Here is a 16,031-nt window from a genome sequence, read left to right on the forward strand (position 1 = left end):
CATTCAGGAAAAAGAAGATGTAAAAGGGGGCAATTGCCTAGAATCCAGAAGGCCCTCAATAATTCTTAACAGCTGTTTGAAAGTCCAGGATTGAGGAAGATGTTACAAAGGCAATGCCCTGGAGACCCAGACCACCCTCCTACTCCCCAACCCCTGCTCCTGGCCCACCTACCCTGCCCTCCTCAGATACCCTACATTGCTTGCATCTGTTGCTGTTGCTCTTACAGGATTCATAGAATAGGTATATAGACACACACATGTGCATGTATGCGTATACAGGTGGTGTGTATAAATGGTGTATCTGTGTATGTATACATACACTTGCGTGTGTGCTCAGTTGCTCAGTCCTGTCCGACTCTTTTGTGACCCCATGGACTGTAGCCCGCCAGGCTCCTCTGTCCATGGGATTTCCCAGGGAAGAATACTGGAGCAGGTTGCCATTTCCTCCTCCAGGGGATATTCCCAACCCAGGGATCCAACTCGCTTCTCCTGTATTGGCAGGCGGGTTCTTTACCACTGAGTCACCTGGGAAGCCCAACTTTAGATAGAGGGTCCTTTTTAAAATGCAGGTAAGAATTCATCTTTAGTGGATTCATAGGAGGAGCCTCCTGTTACAGGGCTGTGATACCCATCGATGGGTCTTTACCTCTAGAGTGATGCCTCTCTGGTGCACACACAGCTGTGTGGGGCTCTGAAGGGCTTGTTTCATTTTAAAGGGTTGGTGTAATTCTCAAGTGATTCTTTGCAGACACATAGGACACCACGCCCATCTCAAGGCTATTCTCATATCATGTGCACATTGTGTGACAGGAGGTGACTGTCCTTTGGTTCAAGAAAAATAATAATTGCTATTATTTTTGGCTGTGCCTCTCAGGGGATCTTAGTTCTCTGGCCAGGGATCAAACCCGTGTCTCCTGCACTGACAGCTCAGGATCTTAACCACTGGACCACCAGGGAAGTCCTCCAAAAAATAAACATTGGTGAGGCTCCCATTTCAATCAATGGCACTTTGTCATAGCATTATTTTAGGATATATTTATTTCTGTCTTGGATCAGGAGTCTCTCTCTCTCTCTATATATATATATATATATATATATTTTTTTTTTTTTTTCCTTTCTGTATAATTTTATCTTTGGCTATGCTGGGTCTTTGTTGCTGCGCGGGCTCTTCTCTAGTGTGCCAAGCGGGCTTCCCGTGGTGGTGGCTTCTTTTGTGGAGCACAGGCTCTAGGACACGCAGACGTCAGTAGCTGTGGCTCCAGGCTCAGCAGTTGTGGCACACGGGCTTAGTTGCTCCACAGCATGTGGGATCCTCCCAGCCCAGGAATTGAACTCGTATCTCCAGCATTGGCAGGCATATTCTGTGCCACTGAACCACCAGGGAAGTCCTTTCCCTTTCTTTAATCTTGTGACCTTGAGTCTATTAGCCAGTTTCTGCATCTACATAATCGGTCTACTTCAAACATTGCCTTTATTCTGTATTTATACTTTGCGTGGTAACCTTTAATGCAGCCTGACCTTGATGTTTAATTCAGAGAGAACGCAGAGGGAAGCCAGGCCCAGAGTAACATAGCATGCAGCTCCAGCTGCCTGTGGAAAGAAGTGGAGGCATTTGTGTGGCCAGGGTAGCAGAGGCTGAGTGGAGGTCGGGAAATAAGAGGCTGGGGCCCTGAAAGGTGCCCACACTGCCCCTTGCAGGGCTTCTGACCCTGCTGGACCATTCCCCATCTTTCAGTAACCTGAGTTGTATGAGAATATTCAGACCTTGTAAGTATGGATTCAGATAAACTAAGCTCTGGATTTAGATGAACTAAGAAATGACAAGTTAATCATTCACATGGGTTGTAAATGTTTCCGTGAAGTGAGACTGTAAACAAGGAACATGCATTGTATGACTCCTGCCAGGCTTATTGAGGAGTTCCCCAGTGGCTCAGTGGTAAAGAACCCTCCTGCAATGCAGCTGACGAAGGTTTGATCCCTGGGTTGGGAAGATCCCCTGGAGAAGGGAATAGCAACTCGCTGCACTACTCTTGCCTGGGAAATCCCATGAACATAGGAGCCTGGTAGGCTACAGTTCATGGGGCTGCAAAGACACGATTGAGCATGCATGCACACGAAGCTTAGTTAACCAAGGCTCTGTGTCTATTATGTTTCCAGGGTAAGCTGGTTTGGGGAAATGAGTAGGGTTTTTTATAAATATTTTTAAATTAATATTTTATATATTGAAAAGAACATTTACAGTTCACATGAGATGTAGAGAGTGGCAATAAAAGCAACTCAGCATAGGGAAACAGACATGACTAATACCTTTGAGATCAGCTTCTGCCCACTCACATCCTATCCCCCTTGGGTTTCTGTTCTTTATTCCCTTACTTTTCTTTATGATCTCACTATGTTGGGCTGAAACTCTAAATAGTACATTAGTTGGAACTTCCATGTTTCTGCATCTTACAAGGCCTGAAGTATCAGGCCAAATATAGCATCCACAGCTCCCCTTTCCAGGGAGGTTTACCGAGTCATGGGTGGGCCTCAGTGCATCCCCTCACTGCTGTGTGATGCTCCATCCGTCCATTGTGGCATTTCCATTTCCTCCCGGTTGCAAACAGGACTGCTGCTAGCTTCCTTGCTCACGTCCTGCTGAACATCAGTGAGGCCAAAAGGAGAATCCCTGGCTCCCCAGTTGCCAAGGGCTTCCTCCGTCACCCAGTGGTCTGAGCAGCCCAGAAGCCTCCACCAGCAGCAGAGGCATGCTCATGAATCCGGATTCTTGCAAACCCCCAGGGTCATCAGACTTGGGAGGTGTTGTCCCTTTGATGGGTATGAAATGAAGTCTGCTTGTAGCTACAGTTTGCAATTACAGGTGGTTCTGCAGGTTGATCTCTCCCCCATGGCTGTTAACCATCGTGTTTTCTCTTCTGAATTTGAGCCCTTTGTCTGAGATGGCTATCACAGATTTTTCTCCCAGTCTGGGCCTTGCCTATTCATTTCCCTAGTGGTGTCTTTCAGTGGACACACTTTTAAATTTCTATAAAATCCTGTTTACCAGCTTTTTCTCTTTAGGTTAGTGCTTTTTGTAACCTAAGAAATCTTTATGTACCCCAAGATCCCAAACATGTTTTCCTATCTTTTCTTCTAGAAGATTGGTAGTTTTAGCTTTTGTTTTTAAAATAACTTGATCCATCTCAAATTAATTTTTATATTAAGAGATGATATGAGGTAGGGATAACTGAGGTTAATTGGAAGATCCCCTGGAGAAGGGAATGGCTACCCACCCCAGTATTCTTACCTGGAGAATTCCATGAACAGGGGAGTCTATCAGGTTACAGTCTATTGGATCGCAGAGTCAGACACGACTGAGCTGCTAACACTTTGACTTTTCACTTTCAAGGTTAACCACATGTTCCAGCAGCCATTGATTGAAATGACTTGATTTTTTCCCCACTGAATTGCAATTGTGCCTTTGTTTCTGTTGCTTCTGATTTGTGAAACCAGAGTCCTTTCCAGAGGAAGAAGTAAGAAGCCCAAGCTTCAAGTTTGGGACAGTGTGTCTTCCAGTGGGAATAATCCATTAACTGACCTTCTCACAAATTTGCTAAGTACCTCAACTCGCCACCTGCAAGCCTTGGAGATTCGAGGCACATCTTTACTGCTCCGTGCCAACAGATTTATTCTGGGAGCCAAACACGATGCTGGGACAGTGTGCATGCCTCAGAGAGAAGACGAAGAAGGCAATGGCAGCCCACTCCAGTACTCTTGCCTGGAAAATCCCACGGATGGAGGAGCCTGAAGGGCTGCAGTCCATGGGGTCGCTGAGGGTCAGACATGACTGAGCGACTTCACTTTCACTTTTCACTTTCTTGCATTGGAGAAGGAGATGGCAACCCACTCCAGTGTTCTTGCCTGGAGAATCCCAGGGACGGGGGAGCCTGGTGGGCTGCCGTCTATGGGGTTACACAGAGTCGGACATGACTGAAGTGACTTAGCAGCAGCAGCAGCAGAGAGAAGAATGTGAGGGAATTGGGGGTGTGGTCCCTGCTTCTGACTCCCATGAGATCCAAGTTGCAGGAGTGAACCCCACCGTGGAGCTGTGCCCCACTGTTCACTTAGACATCGAGTCAGGTGGCTGGTGGGGTTTGGGGGCACAGCGGTGGCGATCATTTTTGTCTTTTTCCAAAATGTTTGTCTTGTGTTGTCTGTGGGTGAGTAGACGTGCTCTTCTTCTACCCAGAGGTTTGTTTCTGAAGATCAATGTAGGGAGATTCCGTATATAATAAGTCTCAGCTCTGTTGAGAGTTGAATATCCATTGGAAGGACTGCTGCTGAAGCGCCAATACTTTGGCCACCTGATGTGAAGAGCCGACTCATTGGGAAAGACCCTGATGCTGGGAGAGATTAAAGGCAACAGAAGAGGGCAGCAGAGGATGAGATAGTTAGAAAGCATCACCGACTCAATGAACATGAGATTGAGCAAACTCAGAGAGAGTGGAGGACAGGGGAGCCTGGCATGCTGCAGTCCTTGGGTTCAAAGAGAGTCAGACTTGACTTAGCGGCTGAATGACTGTTGAAGGCACGTGTGTGCTCTCCTGCCAGGGTCTCTGTTTGCCTGTGGGAGAAGGCCAAGTCAGAAGTCTTTCTTTCAGTGTTTTTCACAAGTGTCAAATGATTTCCTTTCTCTGAAGTTACAACTGGGAATGACGTTTATTTGTCACGCCTGGAAACGGTTCTGTCCATCCCTCGTTCCTCTAACCTCCCTTTCCTTTTCCGTCCCTCAGAGCCGCCGCCAACATGATGAGCACCAAGGCCTTCACCCTGGTCCCTGCCATCGAGCGGGAGCAGCTGCTGGGCGACCGGGACCGGGGGTCGCTGGAGTGTGTGGAGTGCTGCGGCCGGAACCTCTACGTGGGCACCAGCGACTGCTTCGTGTACCACTTCCTGCTGGAGGAGAAGACCTTGCCCGGCGGGTCGGCCACGTACACAGCCACCAGGCAGCTGCACAGACACCTGGGTTTCAAGAAGGCGGTGAGCGAGCTGCGGGCCGCGTCGGCCCTCAGCCGGCTGCTGGTGCTGTGCGACGGCTGCATCAGCCTGGTCCACATGCTGAGCCTGGAGCCCGTGCCCTCGGGCGCCCGCATCAAGGGGGCCACGGCCTTCGCCTTGAATGAGAACCCGGTGAGCGGGGACCCCTTCTGTGTGGAGGTGTGCATCATCTCAGTCAAGCGCAGGACCATCCAGGTCTTCTTGGTGTACGAGGACCGCGTCCAGATTGTCAGGGAGGTGTCTACACCGGAGCAGCCGCTGGCCGTGGCCGTGGACGGCCACTTCCTGTGCCTGGCCCTCACCACCCAGTACATCATCCTCAACTACAGCACGGGTGCCGCCCAGGACCTGTTCCCGTTCTGCAGCGAGGAGAGGCGGCCCATCGTCAAGAGGATCGGGAGACAGGAGTTCCTTCTGGCGGGCCCTGGGGGACTGGGTGAGCAGGGCGCCCAGGCGCCTCCACTAACCTTGCCACTCTGCCCAGTCTCTCCACCTTCTGTCCTTGCATTCATGCTGAGGTTGGAGAGGGAGTTTGTGGTTGTGAAAAGCAGACACTCGTGGACTGTGTTTGGCAACACTGAGGCAACAGGCAAACAACCGCACGCCCAGTGTCTGCTCAGTTTTCATTAGATTGTTTTATGAGTGTGGGTTTCATGGTGCAAAAATAGGCCAGTCATAGCATCACCTATTTTGTGCCAAAGTACAGCCTGAGGAACTTCCCAAGTGGCTCAGTGGTGAAGAACCTGCCTGTGAATACAGGAGGCCCAGGAGATGCAGGTTTGGTCAGGAAGATCCTGGAGAAGGGAATGGCGACCCGCTCCAGTATCCTTGCCTGGGGGATCCCATGGACAGAGGACCCTGGTGGGCTGCAGTCCTTGGGGTCGCAAAGAATCAGACACGACCCAGCACAGTACAAAGCAGAGCCTGAAGATGGCTCCAGAGAGAATTCCTGTAAGGCGATACGTGCAAAAATAAGAATCTGTAAGACTTCCTTATAGGATTTTCCACCTGGTCTGTGTTTTTTCTCCATTCTAAAAAGGAGTTGGGGGAGCTCATTTCTAGATATTTTGAAGAGTGGAGGCTCCAAGGTCATGGCCCTGATTTTCTCTTATTGACTACAGTTCCATCCTACCAAAAAGCATCTAGTTTTGTCGCTAGCTTCTTGGAAGGGCTTTCATTGTTTCCTGTGGCCTTTCTAGTTCTAGGCATCACCTCCTGAGAGTCATAGCTGGCCGCATTGCTGATGGTCGTAAGCATGGATGACACCGTGTCAGGCAGAGCTTTGTTTCCTGCAAGCTGGGAATTAGGATGATAGGTTTTCCAAATCAACTGTGATTTGTTTGCTTGTCTGTATATATCCCCACACCTGGTTCAGGAGTCAGAAAAGTCAGACAGGACTTAAGGACTGAAGAGCAGCAGCAGTTAGTGCTTGAAGTACAAAGTAGATAAACCGTCAGTGAATATGGATGTTATCATTGACAGACCCTCAACAGCAGACTGTCTTGAATTGCAGAGTTAGTTGCACCCCTGTATCAGAGAGAACATGGAACCAGAGTTATACCTGAACTCTCCGTGTGCGAGTTCCGCATGGGACATCTCGTCGAGTGGCCCGCATACAATAGGTGCTCAATAAGTATCTGAACGAATGCGGTCAGTGTGGAGTGAATGTCTAGGGAAAAGCTGGTGCTTAGAGATGCAAACCCATGGGAGGACTGGATGTGGCAGAAAGCTTGTGAAGCTGCTTAAATTGCGCGGATTTCTCTCTTCCCCACGTGTGAGGACACGAGCAGCATACACCTTCACGTGGGTGCGTGTCCACTTGTTTTGGTTTGTTTACTTCGTTTTTGCTTGTTTCTTTATACGGCTGTGCTGGGTTTTCATTGCTGCACGGGCTTTTCTCTAGTTGCAGTGAGCGGGGGCGACTCTCTAATTGCCGTTCTCTGGCTCCTCACTGCAGTGGCGTCTCCTGTTGCAGAACGCGTGCTCTAGAGCGTGTGGGTCTCGGTAGTTAGACCGTGTGAGCTTAGCTGCTCCAAGGCATGTAGGATCTTCCCGGATTGGGGGTGAAACCTTGTCTCTTGCATTGGCAGGTGGATTTTCTACCACTTGAGGCACCAGGGAAGACCCATGCGCATGTTTTTTAACCTTATGTTTAATTCAGTTCAATTCAGTCACTCAATTGTGTCCAACTCTTTGCAACCCCATGGACTGCAGCACACCAGGCTTCCCTGTCCATCACCAACTCCTAGAGCTTGCTCAGACTCATGTCCATAGATTTGGTGATGCCATCCAACCATCTCATCCCCTATCGTCCCCTTCTCCTCCTGCCTTCAATCTTTCCCAGCACCAGGATCTTTTTAAATGAGTCAGTTCTTTGCATTAGGTGGCCGAAATATTGGAGCTTCAGCTTCAGCATTCAGTCAAATGAATATTCAGGACTGACTTCCTTTAGAATTGACTGGTTGGATATCCTTGCAGTTCAAGGGACTTTCAAGAGTCTTCTCCAATACCACAGTTCAAAAGTATCAATTCTTTGGCAGTCAGCTTTCTTTATAGTCCAACTCTCATATCCATACATAACCACTGGAAAAACTATAGCCTTGACTAGACGGACCTTTGTTATTTCTGCTTTTTAATATGCTAGCTAAGTTGCTCATAGCTTTTCTTCCAGGGAACAAGCATCTTTAAATTTTATGTTTAATTAGAAGGAGGTATAAGGTGGACATTCTCGGGAGAGATGTTCCCTTCATTAGAACAGATACGAGGGTCTTCTGTCCATGCAGCCTGGTATATCATCTCTCCCATCCTGAAATGTAATGAAGGGGACAGGTATTCCATGTCCAAACACCTCTGCAGAAAACAGGCAACAAAACGCAGCTCTCTGAAGCCCCCTGGCGCTTCCTGTTTTCCCAGGCATGTTTGCCACTGTGGCTGGGATCTCTCAGCGGGCACCTGTTCGCTGGTCAGAGAATGTGATCGGGGCGGCTGTCTGCTTCCCGTACGTCGTTGCCCTGGATGACGAGTTCATCACCGTGCACAGCATGCTGGATCAGCAGCAGAAGCAGACCCTGCCCTTCAAGGAAGGCCACATCCTCCAGGATTTTGAAGGTACAAGTTTCCACCGAATCTTTAGGTCTTTTGTGATGGTATTTCTTCACTAAATGCTATTAAGGAACCACTGGGAACATGGCCTCTTGCCGAGCACAGAAATTCCGTAGGCAATGGTGATAGTCTCTGAGCTGCAGGGGCACAGAGATTAAAGGGAAATAGGCATTTTAAAAAATAGCTACAACATTTGAGAGCTTGACAGCAACAAATAAGGCCAGCTAGGAGAACAGAGTAGGAAGTATTTCCTAACCATACCAGGAAGGGCTTCCTGCAGGAGGTGGCATTTGAGCCAAACTTTTGAGGATGAACTGGAATCAGCCAAGCACGTATGGTATGAAAGAACCTTTAGGCAGAAAGTCACATGTGAGTCTGCACAGGAGGGAACCCCAGGTCCCAGACTTTGTAGGTCATTCAGCATGACTGTGGTGCCCAGTATGTGAGGAGGGCAAGCAGGGGATGAGGCCTCAGCAGATCAGGGCAACCAGGGCGCGAACCACATGAGGGATCTTTTGTGGCTCAGTGGTAAAGAAACCGCCTGCCAAGCAGGATACGTGGCTTCCATCCCTGGGTCTGGAAGATCCCTTGGAGAAGGAAATGGCAACCCACTCCAGTATTCTTGCCTGGGAAAGCCCATAGACAGAGGAGCCCAGTGGGCTCTAGTCCATGGGGTCTCAGAAGAGTCAGACATGACTTAGCGACTAAACAACAAGAACAATTTTATTATGAGCATCTTCACATGTACTGAAAAGTTGAAAGAAAGCAAAGTGACTTCCCATCCCCTGTTCACCTGGGTTTGGTACTGGTTCACTTTCAGCTGAGCTGTCTGGAAGTATAGAGATCATGATACTGAATCCAGAACCGTGCAGCAGGCATTTTCCCACATAACCCCAGAGCCCTTTCCACACCTTGGAAAAGCGCTCTCAGCCCTGCCCCTGGCCAGACTTCCCAGCTTCCTAAGAACACCCCTTGTGAGGTTGCCTTGAAGCCAGGAGCTCATGTGTATCTGTCCAGTCATTGCCTTTGCCCCCAGGGCTCCCCACACTGCCCTTTCTGTTGTAATAGGTATTAGGGACACAGCCTGCGGAGGCTTGTCATCCCACATGAGTGTGTCAGCGCGGGGGTCACCGGCACAGGGAGGCTGGTGACATAACTACCCCAGGCGGGAGTGTGGGAAGCCTCCTGGAAGGAGGACCCAACGCAGAGCAGGGGCTGAATCTTGCAAGGGTGGGGGGATGATGCTGGTTGGCATGGAGACAGAGGATGCAGACAAGACCGCCAGGCAGGGAGCCCAGGAAGGGCGGTGCGGGGGCATCCGGCGGGAGAGACCAGGTGGTGGGCCTGGGCTGAAGGTGATGGATCCCAAGGAGTGGGGAGCAGAGGGAGCAGGGAGGTGTGGCGGTCCCTGAGCAACCTTCAGACAGAAAGACAAGGCCGTTCCACTGCTTCCTGGGAACAGGCATTAACTGCGTTGAAACGCACCTCCAGAGAGAGCAGAACTAGCTCTCAGTCTTGGCAGGAGGAGTTCTTTGGGCGCAGGTCTGACTCTCCCTTGGATTGTGCGGGACCTCATGGTGCCGAGGGTCAGGGTCTCTCATGGGATGGAGAAGGTAACCCTGGGACTCGGTGATCTTGACCATAGTGGGCAAGTGTGAGATGTTAGCTTATGGTTCAGAATGTCACCTTGTAATCTTAGTTTCCTATAAACTGACTAACCTGGAGAGAAAAGAATTTTGACCAGCTTTATTTGAAAAAGTAAAAGTGTTAGTTGCTCAGTCATGTCCAACACTTTTGTGACCCATGGACTCTACCCCACCAGGCTCCTCTATCCATGGCATTTGCCAGAGCACTGGCATGGGTTGCCATGACCTCCTCCAGGGGATCTTCCAGACCGAGGGATCAAACCCAGGTCTCCCGCTTTGCATGCAGATTCTTTTCCATCTGAGCCACTAGGGAAGTTCCAGCTTTATATGAGGAGTAGCATAGTTCTTACTGCTCATTTTCTGTGGTGGAGCTCTACAGACTCATATGGATCTATTCAACTGACTTTAAATTTATCAGCATCATAGAATAAAAAAGGGCAAAGCATCTTTATGTCTTATACTTCAGAAATGTAGTGCTAAGAGTTTGCCTTTTTCTTATGATCGAAAGAAGATAAGAGAAGCATTAATTTCTGATTGCCGTGGCAATTCTGTGTTGGGAGAACTGTGATGACCTTGTTCAGACGTCAGCTCACGCCCCTGTGTGGGGTGAAAGCAGGTGTTTTCTTGCCAGCACAATGTCCGTTTACTGTTCCATTTCTTCCCAGGAAGAGTGATCGTTGCCACGAGTAAAGGTGTTTACATCTTGGTTCCGCTACCTCTGGAAAAACAAATACAGGACCTGTTAGCCAGCCGCCGAGTGGAGGAGGCTCTGGTTCTAGCCAAAGGCGCTCGGAGGAACATCCCAAAGGAAAAATTTCAGGTTTGTAGTCAGCTAGCCATAAGGAAGCGTGCCTCCAAGCTGCCGATTAGGAAATGTTAGGATGTAAGGGTGCCGGGCCCTGCAGACCACTTTGTGTCTGTCATTCAAGTTTCTCTGTGCATCCACATCGTACAGATAAGGACGCAGGCTGCAGGAGGGGGTCACGATGCCAGCAGAGGCCAAGCCGGGATTTGAGCCTCTGCAATGATTCCCATGCTTAATACACCACATTGTATTTCCACTCATGTTCTTCCAGAGTAGACTGAGGATACTGTGATTACAAACTAAAAGATCCTCAGTATAATTTGTTTCCCAGTGTAGAATTTGTATTTGTTGGGATGGGGTTGAATTTTTTAAGTTTTGTTATCTGTAGGAAAAGCTTTGTGAACCATACTCATAAATCGTCTAATATTGCCAGAATCCATCTAATTAATTTCCTTAGAATGCATTTAAGAAATGCTAGCTTTAATATCATTGGTATGATCAATATGGTTGATAAAACAATCATGAATTATTCTCACATCTGATGAAATCAGGTTTTCTAAAATCTGCTTCTTGATTGGTTGCAAGGTGAGTTCAGGTCACTCTATGTATTTGAGAATGATAAAGTGTAATATTGGTGCATTCACGCTTCTTACAAACATATAAGTCACTCATGAAAGATTCTCATGAAGTCAGAGTGATCCCCCTCTTGTTACCCGCTGGCCAGATTTTCAGGACGGTATGGTTTGTGGGATGAAGCTCTGCTTTCTGGCCTCCGTGGCTTTTTGCTGCAGAAGGTAGACTAAAGGTGGAAAAAGTCAGGACCTGTCACTTATGGTCACAGGATAAATATTGATAAACTTTTCACCTTTATTCCTTATTTTGAAAATCTTTTTTGAAGTATAATTGATTTACAGTGTTGTCTTAATTACTGTCGTACAACAGAGTGACTCCATTATAAATATATATACATTCTTATTCATATTCTTCTCCGTTATTGTTATTGCAGGATGTTGACTATAGTTCCCAGGTTGCGCTAGTGGTAAAGAACCTGCCTGTCCGTGCAGAAGACATAAGAGGTGTGGGTTCGATCCCTGGGTCTGGAAGATCCCCTGGAGAAGGCAATGGCAACCCACTCCAATATTCTTGCCTAGAGAATCCCACGGACAGAGAGAGGAGCCTGGTGGGCCACAGTCCATGGGGTCGCGAAGACTTGGACATGACCAAGTGCTTTAGCACACATGCACCCTGTGCTACGGAGCAGGACCTTGTGTGTCTATCCTGTATGCTGGCACATGCTAATCCCAACCCCCCAGTCCTCCCCTCACCCCAGCCCGATTCCTCGTTTTTCAAGTGAGATGATCTGTGAACTTTCAGCAGGGGGCAGCAAAGCACAGAGAAGGAAGCTGTCAGTTCAGGGCGTGTTTCCGAGCTGAGAGCACCTGTTTCTGCCTAGAGTATCGCGTTGTTTGCTTGTGCATCGCATCCTGGTGGGAAGGCCAGTGGGGCTCTGGCGGCCTCTGCTCTCAGCTCCTTCCCCGGGCAGTGGCCTCAGGGACGGGCGCATATCGGGGATTCCCTCTTGGACACACCCAGGGACACACCTCAAATGTGTTTTAAAGAGGCTTTTTCTTAAGGAGGCTTCCCACGTTCTTGAATTTTTGCCTCCCTTCTTGTTTTCCCACGAGCGGCCGAACAGTGGGCACTGGCTAGTGTTAGCCCTTGTCCTGCCCTCCTGTGTGGTGTCCCCATTGGGGTCTGATCATCGGACACACCCCTGTCTTGCCCCCCGCCGCCCCCCATTGTGTTAGACTCCTGTTTGGGCCCAGGATATACAGCCTCAGTGACCTTGAACTTGGCCCTGGTTCTCGTGCCTGCGTGACCACTGGGAACCCTCCTCCCTTTTTGCTGGAATTGTGTTCACAGCCCCTTCCTGCATGTCTGCAGCCCATCCTCCACGCCACCGCCGAAGGAGCTTTCTGACATGTCCACACCCCTTGCTGTAGGTCCGACAGCGGGCACCTCCTGGCCAGAGTCAGGTCCACAGCAAGTGGCCTTGGTGGCTGGACCCTGCCCACGTCCCCAGCCTCTCCTGCCGTCTCTGTCCCCTTGTGACCTGGCCCGAGCCACCTGCCACCTGTGTACTGGGCAGGCACTCCAGAGGCAGCCTGAGAGCAGGTCAGAAATGACCAGCGTCACCGACCAAAGACAGGGGGGTCCTGGGGAAGACAGCTGCCTCTGGGCACCCCTGGGGGGTCTGGGCTGGCCTCCTGCCCCTGCGCTACTGCTTCCTTCCCTTGTTATTTGTGCTATTTTCTGTCAGTGGAGAAAACACCCATCATCCACCAAATACAGGGGTTTTTGTTTTTTAGATTTTTTTTTTAATGTGGGCCATTTTAAAAATCTTTATTGAATTTGTTACAATATTGTTTCTGATTTTTGTTTTGGTTTTTTGGCTGCAAAGCTTGTGGAATCTTAGTTCCCCAACCAGGGATCAAACCCACACCCCTTGCCTTGGAAGGCGAAGTCTTAACCACTGGACCACCGGGGAAGTTCCCTAAAATATGGTTTCTATGCTGTGCTTACATATGTCTCTTCTCTGAATCTGCCCCATCCTCCAGGCAGCACTGACTCCTCTGAGCTCCCGCAGTTATCCCTGTTAACCTATAACACACAGCCGTTTACTCCCCAGCTCCAGCTCACTCCTCCCCTAGTCCTGGGCAGACACTCGCCTCCATTTCCCTCAGCCTCTGCTCGCATCTGGGGCTGAACAACGAGGAATGAGTGATGGTTGATTCAGAGCTTTGAACTGGTCTTCAAACAGCTAGGCTCTGTGGATCGGGGAGCAGAAGAGTTTTGGTTTAAAATAGAACCATGAGAGGAGAAGAAGACAGTATTGACAAAAAAGTTCAGAGATAACATCTCATTCATATTAATGTGTTTTTAAGGACTGACTGTGACTCTTAGAAGGATTAGGGATGTTAGTTATTTTAACTTTAGGAGGCTTGCAACCAAATGCTAGACCCTGGGCTCAGGAAAACCAGAAAGTGGGGCGGGAAAGAGACCAGAAGTCAAAGAGACTGGCTTTTCACAGTTCGCCTTTCTCTCCATTAAAGCGAGTGTTGGTTTTGCTTCACTGAGTTCTGAACTAGGGAGGGATTTATGGAGAAGTTTAACTGTGGGACTCGGATTAAAGGAATATTCCTTCCAGAGATCCAAAAGGTGAGAAGGCTTAGATCTTTAAGAAGCCAAGCTTTAATTACATTAAGGTTTGGGATGCTGTAAAGAAAGAGGCAGTGAGGGGATATTTACAGACATAGGTGTGTTTCTTACAGAACGCTTGCTTGATGTGTGTCATGTAGTATGGATAGTGTCATATTTAAGCTTGAGCTTTGATACCTGTTCTTTTTTTTTTTTCCTATTTCATCTAAAACTATATCACTATGTATCTTCAAAAGACAAGAAAGCTCCCCTTTGAAATATAAGTGTCACGTACATCTCCGAAATAAACACTGATTCCTTCCTAGGTTGGGGCGTCCCATCTGCCCAAGTGTCCCCAGTTGTCCTGTAAATGTCTGCATCCTTCTTATCCTGGAGGGAAATCCTGTTAGGGCTGCACCGAAAGATTTCTCTGTTTCAGAATCACGGGGCCCAGTTCTCTGAGCTGGTCTGCCCCCTCCTCTTTCCTGTAGATACTTAGGTCCCTTCATTTCATTAGGCTTTCGTTTTATAAAGGTTGCTGTATTTGTTTATTTTTGGCCGTGCTGGGTCTCTGTTGCTGTGCATGGGCTCTCTCTAGTCCGCCAAGCAGGGGATGCCCTCTAGCCGGGGTTGTAGGCTTCTCATTGCAGTGGCTTCTTATTGTGGAGCACTGGCACCAGGCGTGCGGGCTTCAGTAGTTCTGGTTCCCTGGCTTCTGAGCTCAAGCTCAGTAGCTGTGGCACACAGGCTCAGTTGCTTTGCAGCACGTGGGGTCTTAGCTCCCTAACCAGGGATCCCACCCACGTCCCCTGCATGGCAAGGCGGCTTCTTAACCACTGGACCACCAGGGGGGTCCTCAAAGTGGAGTTTCATAAAAGCTGATCAGGTCAGGAGGTGATTACAAAACAGCAGGTACCATGCCAGGGTGCGAGGATGCCAAGATGAGTAATGGAGTGGCTTCAAGGAATTGATAGCTTCTTGAGCAGCAGGGTGTTCTGGAAAGGGGAAGGATCTACACGTGACTGGAGTCTTCAGTTGTGAGGCGGTGCAGGCGTGAGCTGTGGCGCTGGAGCCAGGGAGGACACAGCAGAGGCGGCTCCACAGAGCCTTTCAGACAGAGGTGGACAGAGCTCACAGCTGATCAGCTGGGCAGTGACAGGGTCGCGGTGGAGCTGAAGACACCACAGGGCATCTTTTTTTTTTTTCTTTTGAATTTTTGATTTCGTATTGGAGAATAGCCGATGAACAACAGTGTGATAGTTTCAGGTGAAGGAGGAAGGGACTCAGTCACACATATACATGTATCCGTTCACCACAGGGCATCTCCCCTGAGTGTGCTGCTCTTTCTGGAAGTTTCCAGAACGAGGGGCTCCACGGTCCAGGAAGTCTGGGTAGGACCAGATGAGACAAAGATAAGCGGCGCTTGTACTGCAGGAATCCTCAGACTGTGACTTGTGGGCGTGGCTGTGCGTCACCAGTGGCGGAGGGGACAGAAGGTTCAGCATCTCCCCGGCTTCAGCAGGAAAGCCTGCTTATTGATCTGTGGTTAAATGAGATGGACCCCGTGCTCTGAGGGATGCTCAGAAATGCCACTGTGAAGAGAGTTCCGCAAGAGTGAAGAGGGGTGGGCGGCTTCTAGGCTGCCGGGAACACTGGCCTTGTTGACATCCATCTGAGCACTCGAGGTAGCAGCGATCAAGAAAACCAGGGACGGTGGGAGGAGGAATATGGACCAGAGGGAAAAAGTGAAAGTGTCTGTCACTCAGTCGTGTCCAACTCTTTGTGACCCCATGGACTGTAGCCCACCAGACTGCTCTGACCGTGGGATTCTCTAGCAAGAATACTAAGAGTGGGTTGCCATTCCCCTCTCCAGAGGATCCTCCTGACTCAGGGATCGAGCCTGTGTCTCCTAGTCTGCAGGTGGACGCTTTACCACAGAGCCACAGGGGAGCCCAAAGTATGTTAGTGACTCTGTGATACAGACCAGGATGGATGGGAAATCATGAAGAAGAAGGAGCAATGATTATTCAGAGAACAGATTGATCTCGGGAACAAGGGGTGGCTTGACATATATGCGTGTGTGCTAACATGTTGAGAATAGTTTCGTATAAACCTTGTTTCTTCCTTACCATATAACTTCAGGATTCCCGGTAATAATTAACGTGTAGTCTGGGTTGTGACCAGGACCTCAGTTTCCCTCCCTTGGTGAGTGACTCCAGCTGGTCTGAGCGACGCCGCCTGTG

The 16,031-nt window shown here is 49.2% G+C and overlaps 1 protein-coding gene across 1 annotated transcript in view; it reads left to right on the forward strand.

The window, feature by feature from the left end:
* The window catches only part of TGFBRAP1 (transforming growth factor beta receptor associated protein 1), a 31,278-nt gene that overhangs the window by 2,214 nt on the left and 13,033 nt on the right, over nucleotides 1-16,031 (forward strand). The window contains exons 2-4 of the mRNA XM_069580559.1: nucleotides 4,773-5,473; nucleotides 7,951-8,145; nucleotides 10,451-10,605. Of these exons, the coding sequence (XP_069436660.1) occupies nucleotides 4,786-5,473; nucleotides 7,951-8,145; nucleotides 10,451-10,605 (1,038 nt within the window). The 5' untranslated portion in view covers nucleotides 4,773-4,785. The remainder of the gene's footprint in view (nucleotides 1-4,772; nucleotides 5,474-7,950; nucleotides 8,146-10,450; nucleotides 10,606-16,031) is intronic.

This window comes from Ovis canadensis, chromosome 3 (assembly GCF_042477335.2).
Source record: "Ovis canadensis isolate MfBH-ARS-UI-01 breed Bighorn chromosome 3, ARS-UI_OviCan_v2, whole genome shotgun sequence".
NCBI lineage: Eukaryota > Metazoa > Chordata > Mammalia > Artiodactyla > Bovidae > Ovis > Ovis canadensis.